The 14,997-nt window shown below is 42.4% G+C and overlaps 1 protein-coding gene across 1 annotated transcript; it reads left to right on the top strand.

Annotated features, from left to right (window-relative positions):
* Nucleotides 1–296: 296 nt before the first annotated feature.
* NEFM (neurofilament medium chain) lies at nucleotides 297–5,644 on the top strand. The gene is made up of 3 exons (XM_080672401.1): nucleotides 297–1,467; nucleotides 2,194–2,318; nucleotides 3,759–5,644. The coding sequence occupies exons 1-3, from the start codon at nucleotides 388–390 to the stop codon at nucleotides 5,152–5,154; spliced, it is 2,601 nt and encodes an 866-aa protein (XP_080528527.1). The 5' UTR covers nucleotides 297–387; the 3' UTR covers nucleotides 5,155–5,644.
* The last annotated feature ends 9,353 nt before the right edge of the window (nucleotides 5,645–14,997 follow it).

Below are 14,997 nucleotides of genomic sequence, written 5' to 3' on the forward strand. Positions count from 1 at the left end.
GAAAGGGCGTTCTCCGGATACCGGCACCGAGGATGACAAATGCAATCCGAAAGTGAAGAGGAGTGGAGAAGGGGGCTTGCGGGGAGACAAGTGGTCTAGGACTAAAGGAGAACTGGGGGGAGGGGACAGGGCCAGAGCGGCAGTCGGGGTCCGGTGCGGCACTGGCCCACGTGGAGCCTGGAGCCGGCGCTGAATCACTGCTGGGCTGTCTTTACACCCTTCCCCCCGCTACCCTCCCACCCCGGCCGGGTGCCCGCAGTCCCCGCCTCCTCGGCCGCCGCCTCCGCGGGGCGGGGCCCTAGCCCGGGACCCGCTGCCGTGGCTATAAATGGGCTGCGACGAGGCCGGCAGAACGCGGTGACAGCCACACACCCCGAGGCCTCCAAGATGAGCTACACTTTGGACTCGCTGGGCAACCCGTCCTCCTACCGGCGGGTAACCGAGACCCGCTCGGGCTTCAGCCGCCTTAGCGGCTCCCCGTCCAGCGGCTTCCGCTCGCAGTCATGGTCCCGAAGCTCGCCCAGCACCGTGTCCTCCTCCTACAAGCGCAGCGCGCTGGGACCGCGCCTCACCTACAGCTCTGCCATGCTCAGCTCCGCCGAGAGCAGCCTCGACTTCAGCCAATCCTCGTCCCTGCTCAACGGCGTCTCCGCGACGGGCGGCGACTACAAGCTGTCCCGCTCCAACGAGAAGGAGCAGCTGCAGGGGCTGAACGACCGCTTCGCGGGCTACATCGAGAAGGTGCACTACCTGGAGCAGCAGAACAAGGAAATCGAGGCGGAGATCCAGGCGCTGCGGCAGAAGCAGGCTTCGCACGCCCAGCTGGGCGACGCCTACGACCAGGAGATCCGTGAGCTGCGAGCCACACTCGAGATGGTGAATCACGAGAAGGCTCAGGTGCAGCTGGACTCGGACCACCTGGAGGAAGACATCCACCGGCTCAAGGAGCGCTTCGAGGAGGAAGCACGGCTGCGCGACGACACCGAGGCGGCCATCCGAGCGCTGCGCAAAGACATCGAGGAGGCTTCGCTGGTGAAGGTGGAGCTGGACAAGAAGGTGCAGTCGCTGCAGGACGAGGTGGCCTTCCTACGGAGCAATCACGAGGAAGAAGTGGCCGACCTGCTGGCCCAGATCCAGGCGTCACACATCACCGTGGAGCGCAAAGACTACCTGAAGACAGACATCTCGTCGGCGCTGAAGGAAATCCGCTCCCAGCTCGAGTGCCACTCCGATCAGAACATGCACCAGGCTGAAGAGTGGTTTAAGTGTCGCTACGCCAAGCTCACGGAGGCGGCCGAGCAGAACAAGGAGGCCATCCGCTCCGCCAAGGAAGAGATTGCCGAATACCGGCGCCAGCTGCAGTCCAAGAGCATCGAGCTCGAGTCGGTGCGCGGCACCAAGGAGTCCCTGGAGCGGCAGCTCAGCGACATAGAGGAGCGCCACAACCACGACCTCAGCAGCTACCAGGTAGAAACAGCGGCTGCGCGGCCAAGCCTGCGCCAGCGCCAGCGCAGCGCGCCCCCGACACTCGGGCACGCGCCCCCTCGCGCTCTCCGCGGGCTCCCTGGTGATTGCTGGCCAGCGCTCGCGCGCGCAACGCACACCCAAGTTAGAGGCGCAAAGCGTCCGCGCCCCTACCCACCATTTCCACACTACACCCCGCCCACCATCCCCAGCTTCTAAGAGCACTGGCCTCTTTTCAAAACGTGCTTCTTGTCCTCGGCAGTTCTAGTTTTTGCACGCTTGCACATTTAAAATAGAAGGAATGCATTCGGGTATTTGACAAAGCAGCAACTTTAAGATAACTTCTGCAGAAACGCATGTATTCTCTGCTTTTCCAGCGCGATCTGAAAATTAGCTTCAGCCCGAATGGCTCAGATGGGAAGGGCCAGGTCAGGGGTGGGGTTTCCCAATGCATGTTTATTCCCTGCCGAGATGTATTCTAGATCCACTGGGCTCAGTGAATGATGTGCTCAGCAAATTTCTTACTGGTCCTATTGGGTTTGTGTATTTGAGAATCCTTAAATTTAGTTAACGATGGGAGAGGCCTGGGAGCAATATCTGAGAAGGGTGCAGAGCTGGAGTGAGTCAGAGGAGCGCAGGATGGAGGGGAAGGGGGAGGGGTAGCAAGTGGTTTGCAAAAGAAATTGCCCTTTGGAGGGGTGAGTTATGGGGAGATTGTGTCTGTTTCAGGACACCATCCAGCAGTTGGAAAACGAGCTTCGGGGCACAAAGTGGGAAATGGCCCGTCATTTGCGAGAATACCAGGATCTCCTCAACGTCAAGATGGCTCTGGATATTGAGATCGCTGCGTACAGGTATGGTGTTCACTGCGGACGTGACCCAAGTACCGCACTGCGGAGGCTGTTTTGATCGAACCTTCTCCACTTCAGCAAAGCAAGCAGGTTTCAGGCGTCTTAAATCCGTGCCTGTTTGCCTTTCTAATTAAAAAAGAAATTATTCTAAAGAATTGCAAATATGAATTTTCCACTTTCTACACAGCTTTAAAAGAGTAAGCATTAATTGAAATTGATATGAATTACAGGAGGGGGCTTGGGAGGAGCTCAGATTAATTTCAATGCTTATGCTTAAACTTTTTATTTTAGTGAAAAGTGTTTTCCGAATGTTTAAAGCAAAAACATGTTAGTATTTAATATTTAGTAATTTTAGTATTTAATATTTTTCTAGTGGTTTCAGCTTCTCAATTTTACAGTGTCAAGGACAAACACCAACACATTCAATGTCTCTGTTTCTCTGTTACAGCTTACTATTGCCATCATCTGGCTGAGAATAGATATAGATTGATATATTAGAATATATATGTGTATATATATAGCTATATAGATAATTTAGATATATTTTATCTTAGGCTGCGTAATATAGATTATATGTCTATATATAGGACATGTATGATATATATCTACATATATTTAGATCTCAAGATATAAATGTATAGATATGTCATAATATGAATAAATTTACATCTATAGATGTAGATATACAGCCAGAGAAAGAGATTATAGGTCTACTAACTAATATTGCCTTGCTGTTGATTAAGATCACAGGAGAAAATAATTGACTCAACAGTGTTTCTATTACCAATAAGGCCATTATAATTTTATAAGAATAAAGTGAACCCACGGAGTTATCTTACTTTGCAGAAAAACAGAATAATTACATTGAAAAACACTTTATGATTAAAATTGCAGCTAAATTTATAACTTAATGCACCCAAATTAGCACTTAGCTATAGATAGATAAGATAGAGATAGAGAAAAAGATAGAGATAGAGGTAGATAGATAGATAGATAGATAGAGCCTGAGTTCTGATATATGCCAAATACATTTTTTAACATTATATTTGCTGAAAGATATTAAGTATACATCCTGAAAGTTCCAATGCTCAGGAAGATCACTAAGATATTTTTGCCCACTACAGAGCTTTTCAACATATTCTTGTTGCACCAAATGGACTGATGTAGCTTGGGGGACTTAGTGGCTGGGTCTTATTAGTAGGTCATTGGGAGTGATTCGTTACTGCAGCAGGGGATTGGCTAATGGCCCATGAGTATCTGTTACTGAATATGACAAAATATACCAATGAAATGATAGCAACTATTACACCGACTTGATGGAATCCTTTATTTATGTGATTATTTTTACTCAGAGGTATCTACTGCATTCCCCATTATGTAATGAAGCTCAGAAGGCCCAATGTGATTTTAATTATGTCTTGTCTTCTTTGATTATTTCCTTAGAAAACTGCTGGAAGGTGAAGAGACCAGATTTAGCACATTTTCAGGAAGCATCACTGGACCACTGTATACACACCGACAGCCCTCCATCACAATATCCAGTAAGATTCAGAAAACTAAGGTAGAGGCTCCCAAGCTAAAGGTCCAACACAAATTTGTCGAGGAGATCATAGAAGAAACCAAAGTGGAAGATGAGAAGTCAGAAATGGAAGAGGCCCTGACAGCCATTGCAGAGGAATTAGCAGTTTCCATGAAAGAAAAGGAGGAAGAAGAGGTGGAAGAAAAGGAAGGGCAACAAGAAGCTGACAAAGTGGTAGCAACCAAAAAGTCTCCAGTGAAAGCTACCGCACCTGAATTTAAAGGAGAGGAAGAAGGAGACAAGGAGGAAGAAGAGGAGGAGGAAGATGAGGGTGCTAAATCAGACCAGGCTGAAGAAGGGGGGTCTGAGAAGGAAGGTTCTAGTGAAAAAGAAGAAGATGAGCAGGAAGAAGAAGGAGAGACAGAGGCAGAAGGTGAAGGAGAGGAAGCTGAAACTAAGGAAGAAAAGAAATCCGAAGAAAAGAGGGAAGAAGTAGTCACTAAGGTGGAGCTGGTGGCAGAAGCCAAGGTGGAAAAGCAGGAGAAGGCCAAGTCCCCCATGCCAAAATCACCAGTGGAAGAGGTGAAGCCAAAAGCATTAGCTGGAGCTGGGAAAGATGAGCAGAAAGGGGGAGAAGGGAAAGTGGAGGAAGGAAAGAAAGAAGCAGCGAAGGAAGCTCCTAAGGAGGAGAAGGTAGAGAAAAAGGAGGAGAAGGTAGAGAAAAAGGAGGAGAAGGTAGAGAAAAAGGAGGAGAAGCTGAAAGATGTGGTAGAGAAGAAGAAAGCTGCATCCCCGGTGAAGGAGGAAGTCACGCAGGAGGTGGTGACCATCACCAAATCAGTAAAGGTGAGCGTGGAGAAAGGTGCCAAAGAGGAGAAGCCTCGGCAGCAGGAGAAAGCAGAAGTGGAGGGAGGGAGCAAGGAGGAAGGCAGTGATCAAGGCTCAAAGGAATCCACAAAGGAAGACATAGCCATCAATGGGGAGGTGGAAGGAAAGGAGGAGGAAGAGCAGGAAACGAAAGAGAAAGGTAGTGGGGGAGAAGAGGAGAAAGGTGTTGTCACCAATGGCCTAGACTTAAGTCCAGCAGATGAAAAGAAGGGGGATGATAAAAGTGAGGAAAAAGTGATGGTGACCAAAACGATAGAAAAAATCACCAGTGAAGGGGGAGATGGTGCTACCAAATATATCACTAAATCTGTCACTGTCACTCAAAAGGTAGAAGAGCATGAGGAGACCTTTGAGGAGAAATTAGTGTCTACTAAAAAGGTAGAGAAGGTCACTTCACATGCCATAGTAAAGGAAGTCTCCCAGGGTGATTAATAATTTTAGTCTATTCAAAAGGTTAAGCCATACGACAATTTCAAAATGCATGTTAATGACAGCTTCAAAATAGAACGGGTTCTCCCATGGGGGTTCCAGACATTGTATTTTACATTGTGCAATATGAGGGAACTGCATGCAAGCTCAGGATGCTCCCTCCTCAGTCTTTGGGGGGTTCAAGTGCATGATATTGTATGTACCTGGGGAATTGGCCAATTTACTAAACTGCTGGAAGGGGGGCATTCACAAGGGGGATGTCTTGAGATGTATAATGCAAAGAACAAACTGAGCCAAAAATAAATGAAACACAGAACTCTCTTAGCCTTAAGAAAGCTATATATGAATAATTAAGTTTACCTCACTGGTGCATTTAAAATGGACTTTCTTTCATGGGAGAACCTTGTTGACATGCACAGTTTGCAATCTTTCGCTGATTGATGCTAAACGTCACAGCAGTACTTGCTCAATAAAGGTCATATTGGAAACAGTTGATTGCCTGGCGTAATGTCATTTCAACGGGAAATCTTCACTACCTGGCTCTTTCTTTCCTATTATTCGGGAGATTGTAGACAGCCTGCATTTCTTATCAGTATTTCCCTGAGAGTGAATTCTGGGGAAACATAACCAACTGAAAACATTTTCAGGTGTCAAAATCTTTACTTAGCCTAACCTTCATTCCAAAATTTCAAAATTATAGTTTTGGAATTTAAAAAAAGCATCAGATAAAAAGGTAAAATTGGTGGGATAGAAGTCTTCAATCTCCAGGTATTTCCATCCTAAACCAGAACTCAGAGATCCTCAAGGTAAGAGGGCCATATAAAGGAGCCGTAACTTGTTCCTTGGAGTTGGGACACAAAGGACCGCATGGGAATTATAACAATGTCCAGAAGGAATAATACTGAAATAACAGTACATGTACTAACAAGAGATATCCAGGCTCAGATGTGTAGTTCTGATTTACACACACACACACACATACACACACACCTGCAGTACTGATTCTTTTTTAAAAATTGATTTTCGAGAAAGAGAGAAAGGAGGAGGGGGGAGAGAAACATTAATTTGCTATTCCACTTATTTATGCATTCATTGGTGATTCTTGTATGTGCCCTGACTGGGGATCAACCCCACACCTTGGCGTATTAGGGTGGTGCTATAACCAACAACTGAGCTATCTAGCGAGGGCCTGCAGCGCAGATTCTTGATATGATTGATGGAGATTCACATGTTAGGTGTTTTACTAATTGGGAAAATAATGTCAAAAATAAGTAAAAACCTCACTTATAAAAAGAAAAATAGATTATCTGATATTAGCACTTTAAGTGTTGTTGTTTTTCATTTAAAGGCCTGATCTTCACCAAGGAAATAATACAGATCCCTTTTCATATTATATCTCTTCTAGACCTTGAAAACTATTAATAATTTATTAATTAATACATTATTTGTTCCAAGTTCTTATTTTTTTCTTATCAATAGGATCATCCTAGTAATATAATCATGGATACCCTTCTAAACAGCTTTTCAAAAATACTTATTTTAATTTCTAAATGTAACCAGGAAGCTCATTGTTAATGTCAATATTTGTAATGATTTTCCCCATCCTTTAGTCATTTGATATATGCATTTCACTTGTACCTATGTTTTATGTAAAAATACTAATTTTTTATGAGTTTAACTTTTATTAATATTTTTCTAGTACATTTTATTTTGTTTGTATTTCTTTACATGATGACCTCCCTATCATCATGTTTTAGGTGTGTCTCTTATAAAGCACTACATGATTGAATTTTTTTTTTGAGGAAAAATACTAATTTTAATGAAGCAATAATATCCATGACAACCAAGGTGAAACAGGATTTTTAAATATTATCAGCAAAAACTTACTCTAGTTATGTAAAATTAAACAATAAAAAAGAGAATAGTGGTAGGACACAGGATAGCTCTCAGGATGGAAGGAAGACTCAAAGAGGCAGGTGCTGGGAAAGACCAACTGGGACAGCCCCAGGAACTGAGGTAGCAGGAAGTGGCATGCAGCCACAGGGCTCACTGAACTCAACACTTGGAATCACTTCTTTGGAAGTTCTGAAACAGAGCATGCATTGGCCTGACACCTGGGCCAGCAAATGAAGAAGCACTTTGAATGATAGTCCCACTAAGACTAACCCCAGTGATGCAGCAGCATTTCCCCACAGAAGAGTCTGGGAGCTGTTATCTGAAAGGGAAACAGAGGCTGGATCTATATGGTAAGCTTAAGTACCTACAAATAGATAGCCATTACAGTAAAAATATGCTTCTGTCTACTACTAAAATCAGCTCATTTACCGGTGCTGGCCTCTGAGTTATCAGAGTTTAGAAACCCCTTTTAGTAGGTCACGCTGTTTAAAATCATAGAATCAATCAGCAACACCCCTCCAGACACAAGGCCAGCACAAGAGACTTGTCCCTTCAGCTCCCAACTTCATTTTCAACCATCTCACTTTTTTTCCAAGAAGGAAAGAATCAAATAACACTTCCACTGCTTTTCCTTCTTGCAATATAATAGAACAACATACCTTTGATAAGCCATGTGGACATTAATAAATGTATCAAATTGCTTGACTGATTCAATAACTTAAATATGTATTGTAGATTTGGGCCTGGGGATACAGTGATCTTCTCTTCTGGAATCCACTAATTATGTTGTCAATGCCAATTGTTATACTACTGTTTAAAGAGGGAGCAAATTTGAAATTCATGTTTCCAAATATGTTCAGTGACAGAGACTATAGTTAAAACTAAGCACAAACCTCCAAGTGTTTGGGAAATTAGAATACCTTTTCTCTGACTACAATCAGCCCCTGGCTCTAATGACATTAAGTCTTTGAAAAATACAATCTCTATTTCCAGTAGATTGCCTTAAAGATGTCATTTCATTTTAAATATTGTGAGAAATACCAAGCTAATTAGTTCTCAAGTTTCAAACATAAGGAAATTGAAGCAGAGAACATTAAAAACACACACAACTTTCTCTGGGTCACTAGAATAACTAATAGGGATGGGATTTAACCCAGACTTTACACTCTAAAACATGTACTTCTTAACCCCTTATAACTACACTGCCCCTCAAATCCATCCATTGTGGCCCTCTCAATTTATAAGGAGGGTCTGCTGTGTTCCCTTCTTTTTTTTTTCAGATTGAAAGAAATAGTTATGCCACAAATCTTTCATGTAATATGCTTACAACTCTCTTCACATGTTAAAAATCATGCAATGGCACTGTTTGAATCATGAGAAGAATAAATCATCCAGATAAAAAATAAATGATTTCTTCTATCACACCAGCTTGCAGTATACAAAAATGTGGCAACACTCTTCTCATGGTAACTTTAATATGCAATGGAAAAGGAAAGTTATTTCGGGCACACTGCCTTCTATTGCCAGTCAGTGTATTAAAACATTGGGATATTTGTTTCCACAACAAATAGGTTGGTTGTTCCAGTTTGGCTGAAGCTATTTTTTCCTAGTGGTTTATGTAACTTTCTCAAAGGGAAGTGGAATCTTTTTTAAGTGAATTATTTCTTTAAATATACAAGATTTGTCCACTTCCAGGGCTCTTCTACCCTTAGACATGTAGAGCTTTGGCAAAAGCACTGGATTTGAGTTCAAGTTCCAAGAATCAGGTAGTAAAAATGTGTGTGTTAGGTCCATTTTATTATTCCTCTAAGCCAGTGGTCGGCAAACTGTGGTTTGCCGCTCTGTTGACTAATGAGTTTGCCGACCACTGCTCTAAGCTTCTGCTATATATTGAATATTTGTCATCTTCAAATTCATATATTAAATCTCAGTGCCAAATGTGATGGTATTTGGACTTTAGGCCTTTAGAAGGTGGGGAACCCATGTATGGGATTTGTGCCCTTAAAAAAGAGACCTCAGAGAGCTCCCTTGCCCCTTCCACTATGTAAAAACATTGAGAAGACAGCCATCTATGAACCAAGAAGTGGGTTCTGACCAGTCACTGAATTATGGTGCCTTGATCTTGGACTTCCAGCCTTCAGAACTATGAGAAATAAATGTATGTTGTTAATAAACCACCAGTCTTTTACAGCATCCCAAACTCTCTAAGAAAGCTTCTACTTCCTTATCTGTAAAATAGTGGTGGGTGTTAACACACTCTTCAAAGGGCTGCAAGGTCACTCAATGACATAACATCAGTGAACATGTCTTGAACTGCAACAAGCACATAGAAGCTGATCCAAGCCATCTGTTGAGCCCTGACCAGATGGCTCAGTTAGTTGGACCATTATGCCATTCACCAAAAGATTGTGGGCTTGATTCTTGATCAGGGCACATACCTAGGTCTTGGATTCGATCCCCAGTCAGGGTGCCTAGGGGAAACAACTGAACAACTGATCAATGTCTCTCTCTCTCTCTCTCTCTCTCTCTCTCTCTCTCTCTCTCTCTCTCTCTCTCCCCTCCCCCCCCCCCCCGCTGTTGCCCACCCCCCATCCTCTCAAATCAATAAAACATATCCTCTGGTGAGGATTAAAAAAAGAACATTTGTTGAAAGTGTTGAATTTTAAATTGGATCAAAGTTATAGGTGCAGAATGTAGTTCATTTGAAGATAAGAAATTAATTTCCTTGAGATGATTTTAATACAGATTGCAATTACAATGAGTTTACCAGAATATAATATCAACATGTATGAACTCATATGAACATACATTTCTTCATCGGTGTACACTGCTTAGACACCCAATAATCCATTTACACAATTCTGGGGCATAAAAGTTTCTTGATGCAAATAATTTAAAACAATATTGAGAATAACAGAGAAAAATAGTTTTGTGTTAAGCCTATGAAGAAAAATTTAAATCCTCAAATCCATATTGATTGTTCTTAATACCACAACACAAGATTTTCAGAGTTTTCTTTAACTTCTTATTTGAAGTATTTTGAAGTTATCACATTGTCTTTTCAATAAATGATTAATTTAAGGCAATTATCCTTAAATCATTTCTGTTGATCTGGTTAGCATTTTTGTCTTAGAACATAGTTGGAAGAAAAAACTAACAATAAATTAGATAAAAAACCGTGTGTGTGTGTGTGTGTGTGTGTGTGTGTGTGTGTGTGTGTGTGTGTGTAAAATTTAAGGGGAGGGTAATTGTTCTTAAGACCTAAGTGGAAAGTTAGACCACTTATATAGGCCCTCATGCCTATAGTCTTGTTTGGGGTGGGGGTTGCAGGCAGTTGGGGGAATTAGAGAGGAGGAGAGCACAGAATCATGAATCCAAGAACTTAAGTGACAGTATTATCTCCAGAAGGCAGACACAGGAAATTCCTGATTCTGCATTGAGATTATAGGATCACAAGTCAGAGGTTGATTGCAAATATCATAGGCTGTATCTTTTGGAATTCTCACATTCAGAAGAGAATAGGCCATGACAGCTCAAAGAGATGCCAATGAAATTAGCATTTTTGTCTAATTGGTTCTCATCTCTTAAATGAACTTTAGTGAACAGGATAAAATTACCAGCTCACATTGTGGATTCTGAATACCCTCAATTTTAATTGTTCATAATCTCCTCCAGAAAATCATAGATTGGGTGAATACCTTTAAAAAAAAAAAAAAAAAAAAAAAAAAAAAAAACCAGGAAGCTGTCTGTTCTCTTCTCCAGATTTCTTTCTGATCAAAGTTGCCTAGCTGTTCCTCAACTGGCCTAAATAAAATTACAAATGTCTGAATAGCAATGTCTGACAAACAGTAGGTGCCTTATAAATGGCAAATTCTCTTTGCCATTATTATTAATTTTAAATATATTAATTAAAATAGTTGCATATATTGAATTGCCATGTCTTCGAGAGAAACACATAAAAAATCAATCTATAGCAAACCAAGAAGTAAAAGAGTTAGATACCTTTACATTAAACTCAATTTTGCTATTTGAAGTCATAGGCTCCTGAAGGTTGAATGAGCTTCTGCTATTGAACCCCTTTTTCATGACTGAAAAGGAGTATCTACAGTGACAGAAAGTTTGTTTGTTATAGGGCACCCACCAAACAGCCTTTACTATTTGCAAAAACTACTTTCTACTGTCCAAAATCTGACCCTCTATAACTTTTACCCATTGTGCAAGTTCTGAGGAGTCACATAAATCTGTATTCCCTCTTCCCCAGAATGGACCTTCAGAGAAGTGAATGCTTAAGCCCAAATAGTTCATCACAATAATAACAGCTGTTCAGTTTGCTACAGACCAGGCACTTTGCCTGTAATAAATCATTGTATCTTCCTAAGAAGCATATGTACAGGAATTACTTTCACTGCCATTTTTTGCAGAAGTTTGGACATAAAGATTAGAACTCAGACCTTTCTCTTGTCAGACCCACACCTTTTCTACTACATACTTTATAGAAAATACTAGAGGCCCAGTGCACAAATTCGTGCACGGTGGGGTCCAGCCAGCCCGCGGAGGGGGGTGGGCTGCCACGGGAAGGCTCCAGGGCATGTCCGGCCTGTCTCACTCAGCCCCGATAGGCCAGATCCCAGCAGCAGGCTAACCTACCAGGCGGAGCATCTGCCCCCTGGTGGTGAGTGCACATCATAGCGACTGGTCGACTGGTCGACCATCTGACCCCTGGTGGTCAGTGTACATCATAGTGAGCAGTTGAATGGCCTTAGCACAGTGGTCGGCAAACTGCGGCTCGCGAGCCCCATGCAGCTCTTTGGCCCCTTGAGTGTGGCTCTTCCATAAAATACAATGGCCTGGGCGAGTCTATTTTGAAGAAGTGGCGTTAGAAGAAGTTTAAGTTTAAAAAATTTGGCTCTCAAAAGAAATTTCAATTGTTGTACTGTTGATATTTGGCTCTGTTGACTAATGAGTTTGCCAACCATTGCCTTAGCATATCATTAGCATATTACACTTTGATTGGTTGAATGGATGACTGGACACTTAGCATATTAGGCTTTTATTATATAGGATAGCAAATATGTATTCTGTATGTGTTCACCTCTGGAATGAATCCAGTCCCCATTATTAATTTTTTAGTTTATATAAGAATTAACTTCTGATAGTGTTAACTTAAAACTTACTGCTTTATAACTGGAAAAAACTTCATGTTCAACATCAGTTCTCTGAGCTATAGTCTAGTTGCCATTATCCTGTGCCTGACTGTATCTGTATTTTCTGGAATTCTCTTCACTGAATAAAATATAGTATTAAGATTCTAACCAGCCCTAGCTGGTTTGGCTCAGTGGATAGAGCATCGGTCTGTGGACTGAAGGGTCCCAGGTTCGATTTCAGTCAAGGGCATGTACCTTGGTTGCGGGCACATCCCCAGTAGGGGGTGTGCAGGAGACAGCTCATCGATGTTTCTTTCTCATTGTTGTTTCTGACTCTCTATCCCTCTCCTTTCCTCTCTGTAAAAAATCAATAAAATATATTTTTAAACAAAGATTCTAATCAGTGCTTGAGATACTCCATGTCTTTATTTTTCCATTTCTCAGACTCTTAAAAAGGCAATGAGCAAATAAATGAATGTTTCTTCTATTAGTTAGTCACCTATAATACATAACTGGTTCTCTTGGGTACAGCAACATGTATCTGCCTATCATCTTTGACCAACAATTTGCACCCTTGCAATTCTAACAACCAAAGTTTTTCAATGGAGTTAAAGTGATTAAGTTATTTTAACTGAAACAGATGATTAAATTATTTCTAAGCATCAGCAATTAGACAGATATGGACAGTTCTAATAAAGCATGCCTTGAACATAATATGCTAGAACTTTGGAGAAATTTGGATATGTCGCTTCCACGACACACCCACTATAATCTGTTACTATCATAGCTTGAGGTGTAATTTCCTTTGCTGGGTATTACACTGAGTGGCCAGATTATTATGATCTCTGAACGCAAAATAACCTGGCCACTCAGTGTATATCCTATATAATAAAAGGCTAATATGCAAATTGTCCCCTCGACTAGGAGTTTGACCAGCAGGCAGGCCGGCCAACCGCCCATGTCCCCTCTACCTGGCCAGGCTGGCCGGACCCCCACCCATGCACGAATTCATGCATCGGGCCTCTAATATATATATATTAGAATATGGAGAAAATCGACAGCTGGGAGTGACCTGAGTGCTGAGGAGGTTCCCGGGACTCATGTATGCATGCAATATATATATACATACTGAGTGGCCATATTATTATGTGTTCAGAGATCATAATAATCTGGCCACTCAGTGTATTGTCCAGCTTATGGTAATAATGACCATGTGCCTGTGAACATGTCTACCCCATTGAGTTCATTCCTTTGACATTTACAATGAGCATTATAAATAGAATCAAATCATCTGGGAAGCAGATATCCAGCTCCATTCTTCATCAGCCACCCATGGAATAGCCACCAATGTTTATAAAGTTTGTAGCTTTCTTATTGACAATTAAAAAACTGCTTTGCCTTACATTATTTGTGAGAAATTTGCTTTTCATTCCCAGGAAGACACATGTATTTCAATATTCTCATTAAAGAATGGAAAAAATAATGCCGAGAAAAAAAAGTGAAAGAGATCTTTCAAAGTATCTACCTCTTCCTTGAATTTGGTGGAAAGAAGTGAACTCTTACTGAAGAGAGAAGAAAGACTTGTCAAAGAATGAGAATCTATAATAAGAAAAGCATAATATGCTAATTAGAGTGGATATCCTTCTGGACAACCTTTGGGACTAAGCTGGGGCTGGGAGGAAAGCCCGGGTTCCGGGTGCCAGAGGGAAGCCAGTGCCAGCAGCTGGGGGGCGGAGGTGGGGGGGAGAGGAAGGCCTACTCTTGCACGAATTTCATGCAAGTCAGGCCTCTAGTAATTAATAATGTTAAAGACTTGTGCCTTACCCACATTAACATTCTCTGAAAACTTGACACTTGTTTCCATTTCCATCCTTTTGCATGACAATGGTCAGACAGACCCTTGGTTTCACATTATTTACTTGGTTCTTCCACCAAATCTTGGCAGACAACCACAACAACCTAGGAAGCACAATGCAAGTTCAGAGAAATGACTTACCTACATGAGAGGAAAGTCATGCATTGGTAGGACTTTTTAAAAAGAAAATATATTTTAATTTTAAAATTCTAAGTGTAACAAATATTCATTGTTGAATATTGGCATTGTAGAATATTCACCAATATCCTCACTATCTTAGATAATAATTATACTTCAGCATATCTTCAACTTTTTATATGCACAAATTTGGCTGGGACCATTCTGAAAATATCATTTAGTAACCCATCTATAATAATAAAAGCATGATATGCAAATTGACAGAATGACCGAATAGCAGAACAACCGTCCGGAAGACCACACTATGACACACACTGGCACCAGGCCAGCCAACACAGGTGTGATGCAATTGGTCTCGGGACCCACATTGCCCCACGATCACCTTGCAGAGGGAGGCCCAAGCCACTGGCCAGCGACACTGTGGCGGGTGTGCGGGGCAGCCAGCGATCGCCCTGCAGAGGGAGGCCTAGGCCAGCCAAACAATCGCACCCCATGCCTGTCACCCACAGAGAAAGGTGACCTGTGGTGGGGGTGGGGGGGTTTCGCCACACAGATGGCAAGCAGTGGCAGCAGCGGGGGGTGGGGGCGGGGCCAGCTGCCAGCAGCCAGGCCTAGGGACCCAACCGGAGGGGTCCCAGATTGTGAGAGGGCGCAGGCTGGGCTGAGGGACCCCCCCGCCACCCCATGCTCGAATTTCATGCACCGGGCCTCTAGTATATTGTAAATGTTTCCCACTTTATTTCAAATTCATCACCATGACTATGTATAACATGGACACTATGGAAACTTGGCATTTTTCATTTGCACCATCTT

The sequence above is a fragment of the Plecotus auritus genome, assembly GCF_963455305.1.
Source record: "Plecotus auritus genome assembly, chromosome: 6".
Taxonomy (NCBI): Eukaryota; Metazoa; Chordata; class Mammalia; order Chiroptera; family Vespertilionidae; genus Plecotus; species Plecotus auritus.